This window comes from Pseudorca crassidens, chromosome 18, assembly GCF_039906515.1.
Source record: "Pseudorca crassidens isolate mPseCra1 chromosome 18, mPseCra1.hap1, whole genome shotgun sequence".
Classification (NCBI taxonomy): domain Eukaryota; kingdom Metazoa; phylum Chordata; class Mammalia; order Artiodactyla; family Delphinidae; genus Pseudorca; species Pseudorca crassidens.
Genome location: NC_090313.1, coordinates 75,583,704 through 75,605,205, shown reverse-complemented (window position 1 = coordinate 75,605,205; position 21,502 = coordinate 75,583,704). Strand labels below are relative to the sequence as shown.

The following is a 21,502-nucleotide window of genomic DNA, read 5'->3' as shown; positions in this document are numbered from 1 at the left end:
CTCATCCAACAAATATCTAGTAAGCACCCCCGATGTGCCAGGAACTGGATTAAGTCCTCGGACTACAAAGGTGCATAGAAACAAATGGCTCCCGACACTGAGGAACTGACAGTCTAGCGGGAGAGACAGACAATGTCAATATTAAATAAACGTATATGAAACGTATAAGCTATCAAAGTCCTGGTACAGCTGTAACATCAATGCAAAAAAAATAAAAGAGGGAAACTGAATCACTGCCTGAAAGTAAGTTTTCTTCATAATTCAGAAATAGCTATGCTTTTCATCATACAAAATACCTTTCCTGCTCTTCTGGAGAAAAAGGATTAATGACTATAAGAAATTATTTACTAAAATCTATTTCATAGCTGTTATTTGTGAACAAGTAGTCATTTCCTCGCTTGAGGAGGACGAACACTTGAATGTGTTTATATTTTTGTATCTGTGTCTCTGCATAGCACCTGGAATGCCGCTGTGCACATACAGGTTCCCTGAGAAGCAGCACCCCTCCTCCTGCACTCACTGCTGTATCCCCCGCACTCAGAACAGTACTGCCACACATTAGACGTGCCTGACATTTCTCGAGTGAATGAATGAAGGAACAGACAACAGGGGTTGGAACAGCTCAGACGACATGAGAAGAATAAACTTGGCCCCAAACAACCACGTGAATAATGCACTTTGCCTCGAGCCAGCTGGTCTGACTTCAAGTCCTCCTTAGATGATCCAGCTGCGTCAACTCAGTTGGTTAGGTCACAAACCTGTGTGTTAACTCTTCTAAACAAGGGAGAGCTGACAGGAGTCAATGGTCATAAGCGGACGGCTTCGTCTCCTACCTCCACGACTGCAGGGGTCTCCCGGCCAGTCGCCATGCTTCTCCTCGCGCTGCCCATGGGTGCCCCTTCCTGCCGCCAGGCCCCCGGCAGCCAGGGGACCTTCTGATGCAGAGCGGAGCCCTCCAGGGGCCTCCCGTGGCCTTTGCACAATAAACCGGGAGCTGCCTGGCCCTTCCTTCTCTCTGACTTGACCTTCATCTCACTCCTCTCTACCTGCAGTAATTTTCTTGCTGTCCTTCAAGCACTCAGGGCAAGTGCAGTTTCTGTCCTACCTGCTTGGAACAACCCTGCTTCTGATCTTCAAATGACTTGTCTCTCACTTCACATCTCTGCTCTCACACCACTTATCAACTCCCTCATCCTCTACCACCTTGCCCTGCTTACTTTTATTTGTAGCAATGACACATTATCTTACGTAACTGTTTGTCTGTCTTTCTCGCTAGAATGTCAGCCTTATGAGGGCAGAGGTCTGTCTTATTTCATTATCCCTAATTCCTGCACAGTGCCTGGAACACAGTAAAGACTAAGCTTTTAATCATTAATGCAATGCAAATATCCCCGTCATCAGAGACAACATACATATGGAGCAACTGCTGTCACACCACGTGCAGGAGCACAGTGCTATAGTGTCTTCTGCTGTGAATAGGTAACATAAATGAAAATTTTAAAAACAAAAATCCATTACTGAAATTAAAATAGATTCTTTCCAAGGGATATCTAAATGATTAGTAATATAAAGCAATAATGGTTAAAACAATATAGAGCTAACATCCACTGAGAATACAGAATGGGAAGTTTTTAACGTAACATGCAAGGAGACTGATTTAAGAACACTCCAGAAAATACATTCTAAGATGGCGGTGTGGGAAGATGCCGAGTTAGCGTCTCCCAACTAGGGTGCCTGCCAGCCACTTGTGGGGACCTTGACGCTCAAGGAGACGAGAGGAACCCCCAAGTGAACAGGTAGGACGTGGGAGGACTGAAGCGGGAGGAGAAGTGGAAGCCAGACAGGATCGGCGCCCCTGAGGCCGGGGAGATCAGGAGAGGCAGGCGGGAAGGGCCCTTCGGGAGGAGTGGGAGAGGAACAGAGGGCAATGGCCTGGCCCACTTGCGCCGGGAAGCCTGCTAAGCGCCCAGGCTGGTACCCCCGCTCCAAAGCCCCCTCCAGGCCTCGTGGGCCAGGAGGGAGGCTGGGGAGAGCAGGAGAGGCAGATGGGAGGGACCCTCCCGGAGGAGAGGGAGAGGAGCGCAGGGCGTGTGCCCTGCCCACTCAGCCCGGGGAGCCTGCTGGGCTCCCAGGCCGCTCCTCTGCCCTCCAGGGCCCACCCCTCTCCCTGGCCCCAGGGGCATAGGAGGGAGGCCGAGGGGAGAACAGGAAAGGCAGGTGGGAGGAGCAGGAGAGGAGAGTAGGGCGTTTGCCCAGCCCACTAGAGCCCAGGAAGCCTACTGGGCTCCCAGGTGAGGTCTCTGGCCCTCTGAGACCAGGGGTGGGGGGCACGCCTGGGCCCCTTCTGTTCCTTCAGCCTAAGCCCCACCCCCCACAGCCCCAGGGCCTTTTCCAGTCCTGTGGGTCCTAAGAATAGGCCCCGCCCACTACCCAAACCTCGCCCTTGCTTAGGCCCCGCCCTCCACAGCCAAGGCCTTTTCCCCCTCTTTTTTCTCCTTTTCTTTCTTTTCTTTTCCTTCTCCCTCCTCCTCTTTTTCTATTATTGTGGTACTGATGTACTCTCCGGTTGTTGATTCATCTATATTTTTATATTTATAGTCTTTCTAACATATCTGTTAGTTTCCTACTCTAATTTTATTTTTTACTTTGTTATTGTTCTCTTTTTTTTTTTTTTTTTTTTTTTTGCCACCCCACGTGGCTTGCGGGATCTTGGTTCACGAGCAGGGGATCTGGCTGAAGCTCCTGCGGTGGGAGCTCTGTGTCGAAACCACTGGACTAACAGAGAACCTCAGACCCCAGGGAATATTCACTGGATTGAGGTCTCACAAAGGTCCTCAGCTGAGCACCAAGACCCAGCTCTACCCAATGGCCTACAAACTCCAGTGTTGGAAACCTCAGGCCAAACAACCAGTAAGACAGGAACACAATGCCACTCATAAAAAAAAAAAAAAAATGAGATGACAAAAAAAATGTCACAGGTGAAGGATCAAGGTAAAAACCTACAAGACCAAATAAATGAAGAGGAAATAGGCAGTCTACCTGAAAAAGAATTCAGAGTAATGATAGTAAAGACGATCCAGAATCTCAGAAGTAGAATGGAGGCACGGCTGAGAAAATACAAGAAACGTTTAACAAAGATCTAGAAAAACTAAAGAACAAACAAACAGCGATGAACAACACAGTAACTGAAATGAAAATTACACTAGAAGGAATCCATAGCAGAACAACTGAGGCAGAAGAATGGATAAGTGACCTGGAAGACACAATGCTGGAATTCACTGCTCTGGAACAGAGTAAAGAGAAAAGAATGAAAAGAAATGAAGACAGCCTAAGACACCTCTGGGACAACACTAAACACACCGACATTCAAATCATAGGGGTCCCAGAAGAGAAAAAGAAAGGGTCTGAGAAAATATGAGAAGACATTACAGTCCAAAACTTCCCTAACATGGGAAAGGAAATAGTCACCCAAGTCCTGGAAGCACAGAGAGTCCCATAAAGGATAAACCCTAGGAAAAACACACCAAGACACATACTAATCAAAATAACAAAAATTAAACTCAAAGAAAAAATATTAAAAGCAGCAAGGGAAAAACAAAAAATAACATGCGAAGGAATCCCCATAAGGTTATCAGCTGATTTTTCAGCAGAAATTCTACAGGCCAGAAGGGAGTGGCAGGATACACTTAAAGTGATGAAAGGGAAGAACCTACAACCAAGATTGCTCTACCCAGCAACGATCTCATTCAGATTCAACAGAGAAATCAAAAGCTTTTCAGACAAGCAAAAGCTAACAGAATTCAGCACCACCAAACCAGCTTCACAACAAATGCTAAAGGAACTTCTCTAGGCAGGAAACACAAGAGAAGAAAAAGACCCACAAAAACAAACCCAAAACAATTAAGAAAATGGTAATAGGAACATACATGTCAATAATAACCTTGAATGTAAGTGGATTAAATGCCCCAACCAAAAGACACAGACTGACTGAATGGATACAAAAACAAGACCCATACATATGCTGTCTACAAGAGACCTACTTCAGACCTACGGACACATACAGACTGCAAGTGAAGGGATGGAAAAAGATATTCCATGCACAGGGAAATCAAAAGAAAGCTGGAGTAGCAATACTTGTATCAGATAAAACAGACTTTAAAATAAACACTGTTACAAGAGATAAGGAGGGACACTACATAATGATAAAAGGATCAATCCAAGAAGAAGATATAACAATTATAAATGTTTATGCCCCGACATAGGAGCACCTCAACACATAAGGCAAATGTTAACAACCATGAAAGGAGAAATCGACAGTAACACAATAACAGTAGGGTCCTTTAACACGCCACTTACACCAGTAGACAGATCATCCAACAGAAAATAAATAAGGAAATACAAGCTTTAAATGACACAACAGACCAGATAGATTTAATTGATATTTATAGAACATTCCACCCAAAAGTGGTAGAATACACTTTCTTTTCAAGTGCACATGGAACATTCTCCAGGATAGATCACATCTTGGGTCACAAATCAAGCCTCAGAAAATTTAAGAAAGTTGAAATCGTATCAAGCATCTTTTCTGACCACAATGCTATGAGACTGGAAATCAATTACAGGAAAGAAAAGTGTAAGAAACACAAATACACAGAAGCTAAACAGTGCGCTACTAAATAACCAAGAGATCACTGAAGAAATCAAAGAAGAAATTAAAAAATACACAGAAACAAATGACAACGAAAACACTACGACCCAAAACCTATGGGATGCAGCAAAAGCAGTTCTAAGAGGAAAGTTTATAGCAATTCAATCTCACCTCAAGAAACAAGGAAAATCTCAAGTAAACAATCTAACCCTACAGACTTACAACAACTAGAGAAAGAACAAAGAAAACCCAAAGTCAGTAGAAGGAAAGAAATCATAAAAATCAGAGCAGAAATAAATGAAATAGAAATGAAGAAAACATCAATAAAACTAAAAGCTGGTTCTTTGAGAAGATAAACAAAACTGATAAATCCTAGCCAGACTCATCAAGAAAAAACGGGAGAGAACACAAATCAATAAAATTAGAAATGAAAAAGGAGAAATCACAACTGACACTGCAGGAATACAAAGGATTATAAGAGACTACTACAAACAACTATATGCCAATAAAATGTACAACCACGAAGAAATGGACAAATTCTTGGAAAGGTACAATTTTCCAAGACTGAACCAGGAAGAATTAGAAATAATAAACAGACCTATCACAAGTAGTGAAATTGAAACCATAATTAAAAATCTTCCAACGAACAAAAGTCCAGGACCAGATGGCTTCACAGGTGAATTCTATCAAACATTTAGAGAACAGCTAACACCCATCCTTCTCAAACTCTTCCAAAAAGTTGCAGAGGGAGAAACACTCCCAAATTCATTCTATGAAACCACCATCACCCTGATACCAAAACCAGAAACAGGTATCACAAAAAAAGAAAATTAAAAACCAATATCACTGATGAACATAGATGCAAAAATCCTGAACAAAATACTAGCAAACAGAATCCAACAACACATTAAAAGGATCATACACCATGATCAAGTGGGATTTATCCCAGGGATGCAAGGATTCTCCAATATACGCAAATCAATCAATGGGATACACCACATTAGCAAATTAAGGAATAAAAATCATATGATCATCTCAGTAGATGCAGAAAAAGCTTTTGACAAAATTTAATACCGATCTATGATAAAAACTCTCCAGAAAATGGGCATAGAGGGAACCTACCTCAACATAATAAAGGCCATATATGACAAACCCACAGCAAGCATCATACTCAATGGTGGAAAACTGAAAGCATTTCCACTAAGATCAGGAGAAGACAAGGATGTCCACTCTCGCCACTCTTACCCAACATAGTTTTGGAAGTCCTAGCCACAGCAATCAGAGAAGAAAAAGAAGTAAAAGGAATACAAATTGGAAAAGAAGAAGTAAAACTGTCTCTGTTTCAGATGACATGATATTATATATAGAAAATCCAAAGATGCCACCAGAAAACTGCTAGAACTAATCAATGAATTTGGTAAGCTTGCAGGATACAAAATTAATGCACAGAAATCTCTGGCATTCCTGTACACCAACAACGAAAAATCAGAAAGAGAAATTAAGGAAACGCTCCCATTTACCATTGCAACAAAAGGAATAAAATACCTAGGAATAAACCTGCCTAAGGAGGCAAAAGACTTGTACTCAGAAGACTATAAAACACTGATGAAAGAATTCAAAGATAACATAAACAGATGGAGAAATATACCATGTTCTTGGATTGGAAGAATCAATATTGTGAAAACGACTATACTACCCAAAGCAATCTACAGATTCAATGCAATCCCTATCAAACTACCAATGACATTCTTCACAGAATTAGAACAAAAAATTTTACAATTCGTATGGAAACACAAAAGACCCCGAATAGCCAAAGCAACCTTGAGAAAGAAAAACGGAGTTGGAGGAATCAGGCTCCCCAACTTCAAACTATACCACAAAGCTACAGTAATCAAGACAGTATGGTACTGGCACAAAAACAAATGTAGATCAACAGTACAGGATAGAATGCCCAGAGATAAACCCACACACATATGGGCACCTAATTTATGACAAAGGAGGCAAGAACATACAATGGAGGAAAGGCAGCCTCTTCAGTAAGTGGTGCTGGGAAAACTGGACAGCTACATGTAAAAGAATGAAATTAGAACACTCCCTAACACCATACACAAAAATAAACTCCAAATGGATTAAAGACCTAAATCTAAGACCAGACACTATAAAACCCTTAGAGGAAAACATAGGAAAAACACTGTTTGACATAAACCACAGCAATATCTTTTTTGACCCACCTCCTACAGTAAAGGAAATAAAAACAAAAATAAACACATGGGACTTAATTAAACTTAAAAGCTTTTTCACAGCAAAGGAAACCATAAACAAGACAAAAAGACAACCCTCAGGATAGGAGAATATATTTGCAAATAAAACAACAAAGGATTTCCAAAATATACAAACAGCTCATGGAGCTCAATATCAAAAAAATAATTCAATTAAAAAATTGGTGGAAGACCTAAATAGACATTTCACCAAAGAACACATACAGATGGCCGAGAGGCACATGAACAAATGCTCAACATCACTAATTATTAGGAAAATGCAAATCAAAACTACAATGAGGGGCTTCCCTGGTGGCGCAGTGGTTGAGAGTCCGCCTGCCAATGCAGGGGACACAGGTTCGTGCCCCGGTCCGGGAAGATCCCACATGCTGCAGAGCGGCTGGGCCTGTGAGCCTGTGCTCCGCAACGGGAGAGGCCACAACAGTGAGAGGCCCGCATACAGCAAAAAATAAAAATAAAAATAAAGAGTGTATAATTAATAAACTAATATGAAGAAAAAAGAACACTCCAACAATGAAAGTTAGTGGAGATGTTGAAATAGGTAATACACTTTCCAGAGATTCAAAACAAACCAGACAATAAAATCTCACTAGGGTTATGCAATGGATACCTTATTAAATCTTCTTTGATTTGCATGCTCTCCTCTACATTAATTAGCGGGAAAAAAGTCAAAAGCCAAAAATCAAAACATATTTACAAAAGCCAGCAACATCAAGTAATAAACATGGTTGTCTATTAAATATTATTTCTGAGGTATAGAAAAATGAAACAAAGCTAATGAAAAGATGGGTTTGGAATATTCATTCTGGAATCAATTTCATTCAACAAAGTAATTAAGAAGTCTACTGTGTATCAATTGACTCTGCCTAAACCCACAAAAAAATTCAAAAAAATGGAACTCCTAAAAAATAACAAATATCGGAAAGATACCCCAGCTTTGATAAGCAAACATATAAAGCTGCAGGTACTGAACCACACAGAACTTTCAAAACACAGAAACGTGAACTCAGCGTTCAGCAGGAGAGTCGATCTAAATTTAAAAATCATTGTTCAGGTAAAGATAATGTTATGGACTGCATGCACCTGCCCCTCTCCAAATTCATATGATGGGACCCTAATCGCCAGTATGATGCTATCTCGCGATGGGACCCTTGGGATCTCATTTAGGTCTTAAGGGCTGAGAATAGTGCTCTTATAAGAGACTCGAGAGAGCTTGCTTCTCCCTCTCTCTTCGCCGTAAGAGGCCACAGCGAGAAGGTGGCTGTCTGCAAACCAGGAAGACAGCCCTCACCCATCAGTGAATCTGCCGGCACCCTAACCCTGGACTGCCTGGCCTCCAGACTGAGAAATAAATGTTTACTGTTTAACCCACCCAGTCTATGGTAATTTTGTTACAGCAGCCCAAACTAAGACAGAATACATGCGATATATTATTAAACAATAAGGTCAAGGAAAATGTACTATTACATGAAAAGGAAAATAATAGGCATTCGGTATAAGTTTATGTTTCCGATGTTGAACATTTCTAAAATACTAACAAAATCACTGAGAAAGGATGGCATGTTCAATTATCATGTACAGCTGACCCTTGAACAAAGCAGGGGTTAGGAGAGGTGACCCTCTGCACAGCTGAAAATCCACATATAACTCACAGTTGGCCCCCTGTATACGTGGTTCCTCTGTACCTGGCCCGCACCTGTGGATTCCAGCCACTGCAGATGCTGCAGTGCCACAGCATTTACTATTGGAAAAAATCCTCATACAAGTGAAGCCGCGCAGTTCAAACCCATGTTGCTCACGGGTTAACAGTACATGAGTTTTCTACCAGGACAAAATTTTCTAAGTTTACTACCAACACAGACAAAAAGACTCTCTGAGAAGACTTGAATCACTCAGTCCACATTCTAACAGAGTTGTACTTGGCTTTCTTACCAACAGAAGATACTATACATATCTGCAATTCAAGAAAGTAAGTAGGTTTAGCTTTAGTCAGGGGAACACAAAAAAGATGTGTTTTTGTGAGCAATTAATCAACTGATCTATATTTGTATATGGAGAAAATGAACAAAATTTTTAACATAGGTATCAGATTCAAGAGTAGTAACCTAGGGCTTCCCTGGTGGCGCAGTGGTTGAGAGTCCGCCCGCGAATACAGGGGACGCAGGTTCGTGCCCCGGTCTGGGAAGATCCCACATGCCGCGGAGCGGCTGGGCCCGTGAGCCATGGCCACTGGGCCTGCGCATCCGGAGCCTGTGCTCTGCGGCGGGGGAGGCCGCGACAGTGAGAGGCCCGCGTACCACAAAAACAAAAAGAGTAGTAACCTAGAGCCATATTATTTCAGCACCTTCATATGTTTTAGGGAACGAGATATGACCCATGCTCATCTCAATTCATGTGATAATGAACAGTGTCAACTGACTTAAGGGCAGGCCTCCCCACTGATGTGTTTAAAAACCAACACTAAAGACTTCTCAGGTCATATTTCTGTGCGCATCATTATATATATTTAATAGATAACAAATCTAACGAAAAACACTGCTCAATTTTATTTCTGCAGTGATTGAAATGCCTACATCCAAACAAACGAACAAACAAGCAGCATTCTACACGTTTCTTGAGTCCAACTGAACCTTCTGAGGTAGCACACCACACTGGACAGAACACTAGGCTCAGATGTCAGGAAGAAGTGCGGGGCTTGACAGGTGCCCTTAACGTCTCTGAGAGCCAGTGACATCACGTAAAGCGAGGAAGTAATGTCTAACTTATGCACTTGCTATGAAAATTAAATGAAAAATATTTTAAGAGAGAAAAGAGAAGTGGGATGCAATCAGTAACTATTTTTAAAAGTGGGGTGGGGACAGGAGGTAAAGTTAAAACTACCTACCCTAAGCCAGAAAGTTTACTTTATTGTGTTAGGTCTTTCCTTTCCCTGGGGTGTGACTCCCGGCAAGTCTTTTAGCTTCTGTTTTTTTCATGGCTAAAATGGGGTAAATAACATGCTCTCTCATCAGGTTATCGTTAAGGATCAAATGAGTTAACATACATGAAAGCATTATGAGAACAACAAATGAACAATAAGTGAAAGAAAAACACCCCAAAACCCCACAACTCTTCTTGATAGAAAAGCCAAGCAGGCAAAAAAGAGAAATTATGATTTCTCATTTCCTGGCACACAGAATTTGATCTTTGTACAACATACTTCAAACAGCAATCACACCTCACAGTAATCACTGTGTGACTGTCTCGTCACTAAACTGGCACTGCGTTAGAGACAGGAATATCACTGCTGGCTTTTCAGCAGCTAACGCATCATCAGCTGATGCTTGTTGCACCTGATCTTCCTGTTAAATAAGCAATACATTAAGAAGTAGACGAGGGCTTCCCTAGTGGCACAGTGGTTGAGAGTCCGCCTGCCGACGCAGGGGATATGGGTTCGTGCCCCGGTCCGGGAAGATTCCACGTGCCGCGGGACGGCTGGGCCCGTGAGCCATGGCCGCTGAGCCTGCGCATCCAGAGCCTGTACTCCGCAACGGGAGAGGCCACAACAGTGAGAGGCCCGGTACCGCAAAAAAAAAAGAAGTAGAAGAATTACCATTTTCTTTCCGTAATCTTGTTATGAACTTCTTAGGAGGTATGACTCCAACCTTTTTCTTCTGGGTAGCGATGCTGTGGAAGAGGTCTGCTAAGCACGTAAGAAGACTCTCCTTCTTCCTAGGTTGACTCTTGTACGCGAGAACTTTTTCCCGAAATGGACGACAAAAATAAAGTGCTTGAAGAACTGAATTGCAGTAGCAAGTATTCCCAAACTAGAAGAGAAAAAAACATTTTTGTTAAATTTGAGGCAACACAGTTTTCAGAGAAAGAATGTCTATGTCTAAAGCTGAGAGAAGAGAAAGACAAGACAGGGAATTGATGATCCTCATAACTTAAAAGGCATCTGAGAGTACAAGTAACTGTCCTGATTGCAAATCACCCAATTCTAACATTAAATGGGTGCTCCTGGCATCAGTTTCAGGTTAAAACGGAAGAAAAATACATGCAATAAATCTGGCCTTTATCAAAACTGAGTTAAAGAACTACATATTTAAATAGTGAGATTAGTCAAGGTTTAGGCTTCTGGCGAATTCCTTTTCCAATTCCCACTGTTATGACAGTACTGGCTGTATACAAAGCATTTTCTATACTGTACGTGTAAAAATGTAACTCTCAAAAATTCTTTAAAAAAAAACGTAAGAGTGAGGTTTACTATCAGGTTCTTCAGTGCCATCCAAAAAATAAACAAAAACAAAAAATAAGGAAAAACAAGATACTCTGAAATATTAGATGAAAAAGTCATCAACGTGACAGCCTAAGAACCACTGAAATGCCGAAATGCCAGGTCACATTATTCTCCATCCGTCAGAAGGACGTGGACTTGGCTCCAGAGTTGAAGCCTGAACTGCAGCCCCACCTCTCACTGGCCACGTGGCCTGGAGCAGGTGACTGATCACTCAGCCTCAGTTTCCTTCTCTTTAATAACAGGGGAGAAAGTCATCCTACTTTACAGAGAAAATAACACAGGGTTTAATAAATATTTTTCGCCTTCTTTTTTCCTTCCCATTAATAGACACTGACTCCCAAAGCTGGCTAATAAAACCCCTAGAAGTCCATCACTGAGGAGCTGGGGAGTAAACAAGGGACGAGGACAGTTCTCAGAGAACTGCCACGGGGCGGGGTCAGGCATACAGTAACCAGAAACAGGCAAGTGGAGAAGAATGCTGAAGAACGGGCACTCTTCAATTATGTCCATAAATACATGCACACGTTTGCTTATATTTTAAAACTAGGAAGAATATATCAAAAGCTAATAAAAATGGTTATATATAGAGAAAGGGAAAAGAGTAAGAGCAATGAAAGTGAGACTGCTGTACACGTACACGGTTATAAAAAGTTTACCTTGTAACCATATTTTTAAAAACTAAATTAAAATGAAAAAGACAGAATAAATTCCTAAAATTGAAAATAAATAGAAATAAATCAGACCTAAACGTGTACCAAGTTGGTGGTAGAACTACGTAAAGAAAAGAGTGAGGGCTTCCCTGGTGGCGCAGTGGTTAAAAATCCACCTGCCAATGCAGGGGACACGGGTTCGAGCCCTGGTCTGGGAAGATCCCACACGCTGCAGAGCAACTAAGCCTGTGTGCCACAACTAGAGCCCACGAGCCGCAACTACTGAAGCCCATGCGCGTAGAGCCCGTGCTCCGCAACAAGAGAAGCCACCGCAATGAGAAGCCGGCACCACAAGGAAGAGTAGCCCCCACTCGCCACAACTAGAGAAAGCCCGTGCACAGCAAAAAAACCCCAACACAACCAAATAAATTTTAAAATAAATAAATAAATAAAGCTTTAAAAAAAAAAGAAAAGAATGACTTCAAATAACTTTAAAACACAGAATTTTTACTATCCATGCCTACTGAACTACAGTCTAAGAACAAAAAGAACAAAGAAGTCTTAAAACAGCATTCAGTACTCACAGTTAGAATTAACCCATTGATATTGCTATTTTGAAACCACTAAAGATATACTGTAAGACAAAGCAAGGAAGGAATTATGTTAATATCCCCTAGGAATCAAAAAAAATGTTTTTAAATTTATTTTTGGCTGTGTTAGGTCTTCTTTGCTGCGCACAGGCTTTCTTCAGTTGTGGCGAGCAGGGGCTACTCTTCGTTGGGGTGCGTGGGCTTCTCACTGTGGTGGCTTCTCTTGTTGCGGAGCACGGGCTCTAGGCGCGTGGGCTTCAGCAGTTGTGGTGCACGGGCTCAGTAGTTGTGGCTCGTGGGCTCAGTAGTTGTGGCATGCGGGCTCTAGAGTGCAGGCTCAGTAGTTGTGGTGCATGGGCTTAGTTGCTCTGCAGCACGTGGGCTCTTCCTGGACCAGGGCTCAAACCCACGTCTCCTGCATTGGCAGGCAGATTCGTAACCACTGCGCCATCAGGGAAGCCCGTAATCAAATTTTTTAACGTAAAGGAAAAAAGATACAATAGTAAAAATCAGAAGAGTAAAAGCCCTTTAAAGTTAAATTGGAATTAGAACTAGCAGTATAAACTCATGCCTCTTTGTAAATCTTAAAGTGTGTGTGTGTGTTTGCGTTCTCAGGTTCTGTCCACTGAAAAGGCCTCCACATCAATAAATTTCCCCTGAATCCAGACTGTGGCCTCTAAAAACCCTTCTCCCACAAAAAGGAACGAGGACGACTTACAGATACGGCTATACAACGTAATGGACAGGAAATGTACAATGTACAAGATTAGCCTGGAATATCTTTTCGTGTGGCTTGAAGAGCCAACTTTCATCAAAAAGAATTACTGCAATGGATTAAAAAGCACATCAACTACACAAATATCTACGTGGTTTATTAGACTCCAGTGGAAGTTGTAAACAAGAATATAAAAAAGGAAAGCATCAAAGTTCTACCCCACCTTTCTCATAAAAACCATATTTCAGGGGGCGTTAAAGTTACTGTTTAGAGAATAATTCTGGCTAATAAATCCAGAAGAAATCATTGTAAATAATGGATTGGGTGATAATTATCCCTGGATACCTAAAACATTTGGTTAAAGGTTGGTGGGGAACTTTAAAATGGGGGGCTCAGACCTGAACGCCCAATGCCTTCCAGCATCATTCAAAATGAACAGCCCAAACTTTACATCCCGTGATGTGGTGCACCAAGAAATATGTAGCAATTCCTATAAAGTATTCTTGCCTTAACAAACAAAATCAAATCCCTAAACTTTAACCACGTGTCTAGACTGAACTACCAATTTACAAGATACTCAGGGAACAGAGGAAGAAGTTAAATACCCCAAAATAGGAACAGGACAACGGACTCAGCGAAGATTTACAACTTCTATGTTCACATTGCTAGTCGGAGCCAAGAACTGATTTCGTAAAGACAGATGTGTTTACAGGCTTTCCAGAGAAATGCTAAAAGTATATGACAGTGATGCATAGATATCATTGATCATGAATACAACCATGGATATCCTTCAATAGAGCCTATCCAGGGGCTAAGTACACCTGCAGTACAATCTCCAATACGACTAAGATTATCTTACCAATTAATCAGTATTAATTAGTCTGAAAAATACTAGTAATTGTACAACAGTCTAATGACTCCAATGACCAACAAACTATGGCTTTGTAAACTGAACAGAAGATACAATCCCCATAATTTGGACATTTTATTAAAGAATAAACAACAGGGAACTCTAACAACTTCCACAGAGCAGGTAGATAAACAAAAGACAGCAGCTCACAGTATATTAGAAACAATTATGATGATGAAGCTTTTGACCCACTAATAAAAAAGCAAATAAAATAAGCTAAGGAACTGGCATGTGGAGACTGCTGAAGTCCGCCTCCTGTTAATCTTCTGACTACAAGCAATAGGTAACATTACAACCAACCTTGGAGGCTTTCTACTATGGTCTTCTTTACTTACCTTCATCAACCCCATTAAAGAAAAAGTAAAGGTTGAAACTACTACTATTTCTCCAGAATAAACTAACTTTCAATCTTATTCGTAACTTTGAAGCTTTTCCTTCAATTTCCCTGATTTTTAGTAGTGACTTTCACTGAAGTTCCTGAAACCTAAAAACACATCCTTCAAGTATATAGCTTTCATGCAAAAGACTGTCTGGGATGATTTCCTCTGCACTCTTGCTTCTGAATGGGATTGAAACCTACCCTGTGCTTTTTCAGCTGGTTCTGAAGATCAAAGGCATGACCAGGTTTAAAATCAGGGGAAACAAATATTAAAGGTCTCATCACTGACTTCTCAATTGTTTATTGAACACAGTGACCTATCCCTGCTTTCTCTGAGTCTTGGGGAAAAAAAAAAAAAAAAGATTTCTCATATCCCCATCGATAAGATCATTTTGAGCACATATCCCTAATACATGCATATTTGTTTAGAAATAATATATGTACTGCATTGTGTACACTAAAAATACAACAAATGTGATTAAGATGAACATTTCAAATTATTATATTAATTTTTTATTTTCACTAAAAATTATTAAGTAAGAGCGATGAGACAGTATGCTTTTTTGTAAACTATGGGTTATAGATTTTAATAGAGCGATTTGACAGTTCAGTTATTTGGCTATGTAGTTCTAAGGGATATCAAAGTTGAAAAAGGTATCTCCGTAAAGATACATACATAGGTCCAAGTGGAAAAGACTCTCTCCTTGACAGCCTTTACTTTCTAAACTATGGTATTAGATAGTCGATCCTATCTTTCAAATTTGTTTGAATTCATTTAAGTAATTATCTGTCTTGACAGCAGCAAAGCCTGGCCACTGAGCACACAGGATCTGAAACCAAGCTATCTAGGTTCAAGTCTGGTTCTGCTACCCGACCCTAGGAAATTACCAGGCCACTCTCTCTTCGTCGGTTTCCTCATCTGTAAATGCCATTTATAACAGCACCCACCTCTACAACCTTGCAAAGAATTAAATGAATGATCTCCATGAAGCACTTACCATGGTTCGGAATACCTCATCACTACATGGTTATTTTTGAAACAACCTTTTTGAGCCATCTGTCCCTTTTGAAAAATTAGCTTAGCTGAAATAGATTAAATCCTGTAATCCCTAAGTCTCCACTTGAATCATAATAGATTGCAACAGCACAAATGAATAAGAGGGGTGATACTGTTAGCCTTTGGTACTATGCAACTTGCAGTGACATAGGAACACTACACACATGGACAGAGTAGTATGGGTGCCAGTGTCAACCAATTATTAAGAATTAGTAAAGCTTAACCTATATCTTTCCTTTTTAGATAAAAATAAACACTAGAAATGCTCATACTTTGGTCCCCAATGAATCATCTTACATATTTCATTTGGAAACTACTGGTTTTAATCACAATTATGTCAACAGTATTACCTTTAAAAAATGTTTTTAAATGTTTAAGTGCCCCACGGTCCTCCATGCTGGCTGGCGACAGTGCCATCCTGTGAACACCCTCCCTTCTACGGGAAGGCCCTCCTCCCCCAACCACAATCTGTTCAGGTGGCCCTGTTTTACATAGGTCTAGACCCCACGTGCCCCTACCCACCCCCTCTCTGCAGCCAGGTGAACCTAATCCAGATTCCCATGGACATCTGTTCCTCCCCCCTCCCTTGCCCCCCTGCCCCAGGCTTCCTCACGGGAACCCACTTCTCTGTGCAAGCTCTGTACGACTGTCAGTCACAAGCTCTTTTGTAGACCCTGCAACAGGGTCGGGCACTGGATCCAATCTGGCCAGAGGCCTTGGGGCAGAGTTCTTTGGTCAGGTTTGATATGGACGGTCTGGGATCTCTGATGATATAAGATGGCCATCAGGTGGAGAGAAGCTAAAGGAAAAGGAAACCAATGCAAAAGAAAACAGAACCAAGAGACACAGGCCTAATCAACTTTACAACCTACAAAACCTTCCATTTTTATTTCTCACTCTCCTCCATAATGGCCCCTGTTCCCTGGATTCAGAGTTCCAACTAGTGACTACTAGCAATTCAGGTTAAAAAGACTTTTATAACGGTCTAGCCCCACAAACCTACTTGTGTTTGGGAACCTATTGTGTTAGAAAATTAAAATAAAATCATATAATGAGATGATTTTTAAAAGGCTATTAAAAATGGAGAGACTGGGCTTCACTGCTGGCGCCGTGGTTGGGAATCCGCCTGCCAATGCAGGGGACAAGGGTTCGATCCCTGGTCCGGGAAGATCCCACATGCCGCAGAGCAACTAAGCCCGTGTGCCACAACTACTGAGCCTGTGCTCTACTAGAGCCCGTGAGCCATAACTACTGAAGCCCACGCGCCTGGAGCCCGTGCTCCGCAAAAAGAGAACCCACTGCGGTGAGAGGCCCGGGCACCACAACGAAGAGCAGCCCCCGCTCGCCACAACTGGAGAAAGCCCGCGTGCAGCAACGAAGACCCAGTGCAGCCAAAATAATAATAATAATAAAATTTTTTAAAAATGGAGAGACTGCACAGAAAGTAGGAAAGAGATACTACTAGTCTAAATCACTACTATCAACTTTACTAAAATAAGTACTCATTAGCTACAAGACAAAGGAAAAAGGCAATCTGGTTTATCAGATTAAACAATTTGCTTTCAAAGAATTTAGCTGACTATAAACAGCAGGCACGTAAGGTGGGTATTTCACAGCGAGAGAAAAGCTTCCACAGGCTCCTCTCCCTCCTCAAGGCGGCTTCTGCACCCCGAGCCACACAAGTATTTCCCCTCTCCTAACATCCTGTACCATCAGAGATACTAACGTATTCACAAGAGTTAACCCAACAGGAAATCCCCACTCTATGTATTATGCAAATCACAGTGATGGCATCAGAGTTACCATTAAGAGTAAACGGCCATAAAAGCTATCCTTTGTGAAAATATTCCTCCAAGATAAAAACATCTACAACTGAAAATAATGGAAAACAGACTGTTATTAACAAAGTGAAGAGTAACCACTCTGAATTTTCTGGTAGATTAATTAACTGTGGGGTTTGGGGTTTTTTTTTTTTCCCTTCTCTCCATAAAAAAAAGAAAAAAAGTCTAATTTTCTAACTGCCCAAATACACACACTATTTCCCAAAAGCAAGTGCTATTGAGTGATTCTACCACTTACTTGGTCGGTCGCAAAAAGGGATCCAATCAAGCAGATCTAATGGGAACCCTTTTCAGTATTAGCTTTTTGTAAGAGCAATTAAAATGAACCTGCACACTTAGCTAAGAACAGACTGATGAAAAGAAAATGTACATGTGCCTCACTTTAACAGAATCCAATTGCTAGGAAAGATTAACCACCAAGTGCCTTAAAGCAGCTACCTTCCATGTTGTTTATAACACTAACTACTGGGCAGACAGGCACAGGGACAGGAGGAAGATGTTCAAATGTTCACCTCTCAATTAACTAAGCCATCTCCCCGACCCCTCAAAGCTCCAACCTTAATTTTTAAGGGACTCTATAATAGTGTGATAGCTCTACAAAGAAAAAAGGGGGAAGGAAACCAGAGAGAAGGGTGATGACAATTTAAGAGCTGAAAACAGGGCTTATGGAAAACGGTTAAAGGCAGGCAACACAGCTGCGAAGTAGCCTGAGGGCACAGATCAAAGAAGAAGTTCATCACTATCCTAGTTCTGCTGCATCTACTCCGACCACCAATTTATTTCTGCATATAATTCAAGGTGTTCCTCAATCTTTCACAGCTGGAGCCCTGGCTACCTTAGGGATCTCAATTCTTCATCATAATAGCCAGGCACAGAGATCAGAAACTGTTCTCAGAAATTCCTGCTTTCCTTGGTTTTACTGAATCTCGGTTACTCAGCTTCAGGGAGAAATACAAATTCTACCTTTTGAATTTAGACCGATGCACGTGAAGTAGTAAAAATGATACCTTCTTAGAAACTTTTTTTGTTTGTTTTTTTTACACACAATCAACACTGGTATTTGGATACTGGTATCCAATTAAAAACAACATACCAGCAGAAGAAAAAATAATATAGAGCTTTAAGACTCGTTTACTTGTTTTGAGGTTATCTGCAAAAAAGTCAGTTAGACACAAAATGGAGAGACTGGAATGTTTATGCTGGAGAAGGTAAAGGGAAAACAGCCTTCAATATAGAAAATACTACTATTCTAACTAAGGAAAATGGGTTCTTCTGGGACACTAAAAATCGGCACAACTTTTCTACAATTTAGGACACAAATTAGCTTTGGAGGCTGAGCCAAGTAAGGGCGGTAGCCACAGCCACAGGGAAAGGGCAACGAGACTGAAGAGCTGGGGTCTGCCACCCCCAGAACTGAAAGGAGGCTTCTTCTGATCCCTAGACAACTCTGTAAGTGTGCGCATCAGATATCAGAAGTAGAGGCCAGCCTGCTCAATAAACAAGAAAAATTAAACATATTCATCTAACTCTCCTCCCCATGATACCCCAATAAAATGACAGTAAAAGAACAGATTAGGCAAAAACTCAAAAGGCCAAAGAAGACAATGAGAGATTAGAGGTATCAGCGAACTTCCAGAAAACAGAAGGCAGATGGAGGAGAAGTAGCCCAAATGTCTCTAAGAGACAAATGGGTAACAACGGACTCACCTCTAAAGGGTCAGAGACGTTTTGTGGGGTGGGGACCTCTGAGAACACAAGTCTGGTCGTCAGTCTTTAAAAGGACCATTTAGACCCCCAGGCACTCAACTCTTCCTTCAGCTGCAGGTTTAGTCTCCGCAGAAGATGAAGAGGAGACTCTGGGTGGAGAACCCTTAAGGACAGCAGTGAGGCACCGAGCAGGAAACAGGACCAAATAAAACCCCGAATAACCCCCCACCCCCACCCCAGACAGGCGCCGGAGGAGGCTTCCCGGCAGAAGATAAACAGCCCCAGAGAGACAGCTCCAGCTACTGAAATGGGATGGGGGCCGTGGGAGGGAGGGGCATTCGCCAGGGGCCACTCTAGACTGAAAGAGCAGCCCCACCACAACATAAGAAGCCCCAGTCATCCTTTCAGCATTTCACCCTTACAGATGAGTACAATTTGAGGAAAGCTTCCAACAGGAAAGATACCAAAGTTTAAAAGGGGGCGGGGAATAAACTCCAAGGTCTCAGAAGCAATCCAGTAAGCATCAGAAAACCTCAGCAACAACAAAAACTATAAATGACATCCTGCGAAAAGGAACAGAAAATACTGCCCCCATGAAACAAGAGAAGAAAAAAGGTAACATTGTAAGAAATAAAAAATGCAATGAGCTGGACAAAAAAGTTGAAGATATAGTCTAAAATGTAGAATAAGGCAGATGATCAAAAATGGGAGAATAAGAAAAATAAAGACTCAGTCTAAGTGTTTCAGTATAACAACTAACCATATCAAAAAAAGACAAAACAGAGAAATTACAACGATAGGAAGAAAATTATCCCAATAATAGTATCAGAAATGTTTTACAACTGAGGGAAATAAATCATCAGTCTGAATGGGTCCATAAACACTCAGCACAACAGGGTCCCCATCAAGACACAGGATTAGATTTCAGAACACTGTGGATAGAGAATATCCTTAAGGCCTCCCAAAAACGTTTTAAAGGGGAAAAAAAAAGCCCTGTACATAAGAGATCGAGAACCAGAATGGCATCCACCCTCTCAGCATCAACAGAAGCCAGAAAGCAGTGGAGTAAGCCCTGATGTAACCTAGGATGGATACCTAGCTCTAACAATAACCAAAACAGTCTTAAATATACAAGATCTCAAAGTCTGTATCCATGCACATTTCCTAAACAAGCATCTACAGAAGGTGTTCCACAAGGCAAGGGAGGAAAAACCCGGAAAGAAGTCGGGAAGAAGGAAAGGAGACAAGTGCAGGGAATGTGAAGGGCGATGGAAGAGACATCGCCAGGTACAGGCTACACAGAAGGAGCACGGGGGGCTGGGTGGTACCTGACAGGCACGGCTCAGTGGAAACGGATACTGAGAAGGTCTTTTTGGCTTTCTTTAGTTCTGCTGAAGGCTTTGGGAAGAACAAATGAAAGTTTAGGACATGGAAAAATAAAGCAATGATTAATTCCATATTGGGAGAATGGGGGAAAGTGAAGTTGGGCAGGGATGGTGAGAAAAGAGAGTGAAGTTTCTTATCTGCCAAAACAGGAAATCAGTAGTTTGTTTTTATTTTTTTAATGGCAGTATAAGTACCTTATTTAGGCTGTAAGGATACATTCCAGAAAAAATAGCCCGAGGACTAATGAGTGGCCTCCTCTAGGGAGGGGAAGAGGAGGAGGGTGGGCACTGCTGACCCTGTGTTACTAGCTTATACCCAGCGCAGACAGACAGAGAAGGGTCCCCAAGCAAGGCAAGACACACATACCACGCAACTGCCCTCCTCAAATTGCACAAGGAATCTATGTACATAATGACGTGCTAGTACTCAGTAACACACCAATCTGTTCAGCATAACTTACTTTCTTACCTGTATTATCACCAATACACATACTTTAAAACACTCACCATGGATCCACCTAACAGTACAGTACAGCATAAACTGACATGACAACTACATAACAAAGATTGGTGGTGTTTTCTCATGATTCAGGAAAGAGTTAAAACTTCTAAAGAAAGTTCTTCCAAAGTTTTAATAATGTATAATTACAATGATTACCTCCATAAGGGCAAGGCTATGTTTTTTTCTTATATTTCACACTTTTAAATCTATACCACTGGAACAACGCCAGAAGCAAACTGACAAAGACGCTATAGACACATGGGGGCAGTTACAAAACTGTATTTATATCTGTACATTTGGATCACTTATATTTAGACACGTAAATAATTCTCAAAGAATCAAAGAGATCATTTGGTCTAGGCCATATGAAATTTTGGTTATGAGAAAATTCTGACACAAAATAGGAAAAAAAATCAGGCCGACAAGTTAGAAACTGTTCCAAGACTCTTAAGACTTCAGGCAATGGGGACTTCCCTGGTGGCACAGTGGTTAAGAATCCGCCTGCCAATGCAGGGGACACGGGTTTGAGCCTGGTCCAGGAAGATCCCACATGCCACGGA

At 41.5% G+C, this 21,502-nt stretch overlaps 1 protein-coding gene across 1 annotated transcript in view; it reads right to left on the bottom strand.

Annotated features, from left to right (window-relative positions):
- Positions 1 to 21,502, bottom strand: part of USP12 (ubiquitin specific peptidase 12) — a 79,645-nt gene that overhangs the window by 22,614 nt on the left and 35,529 nt on the right. The window contains exon 3 of the mRNA XM_067713649.1: positions 10,520 to 10,733. Coding sequence (XP_067569750.1) covers positions 10,520 to 10,733 — 214 coding nt within the window. The remainder of the gene's footprint in view (positions 1 to 10,519; positions 10,734 to 21,502) is intronic.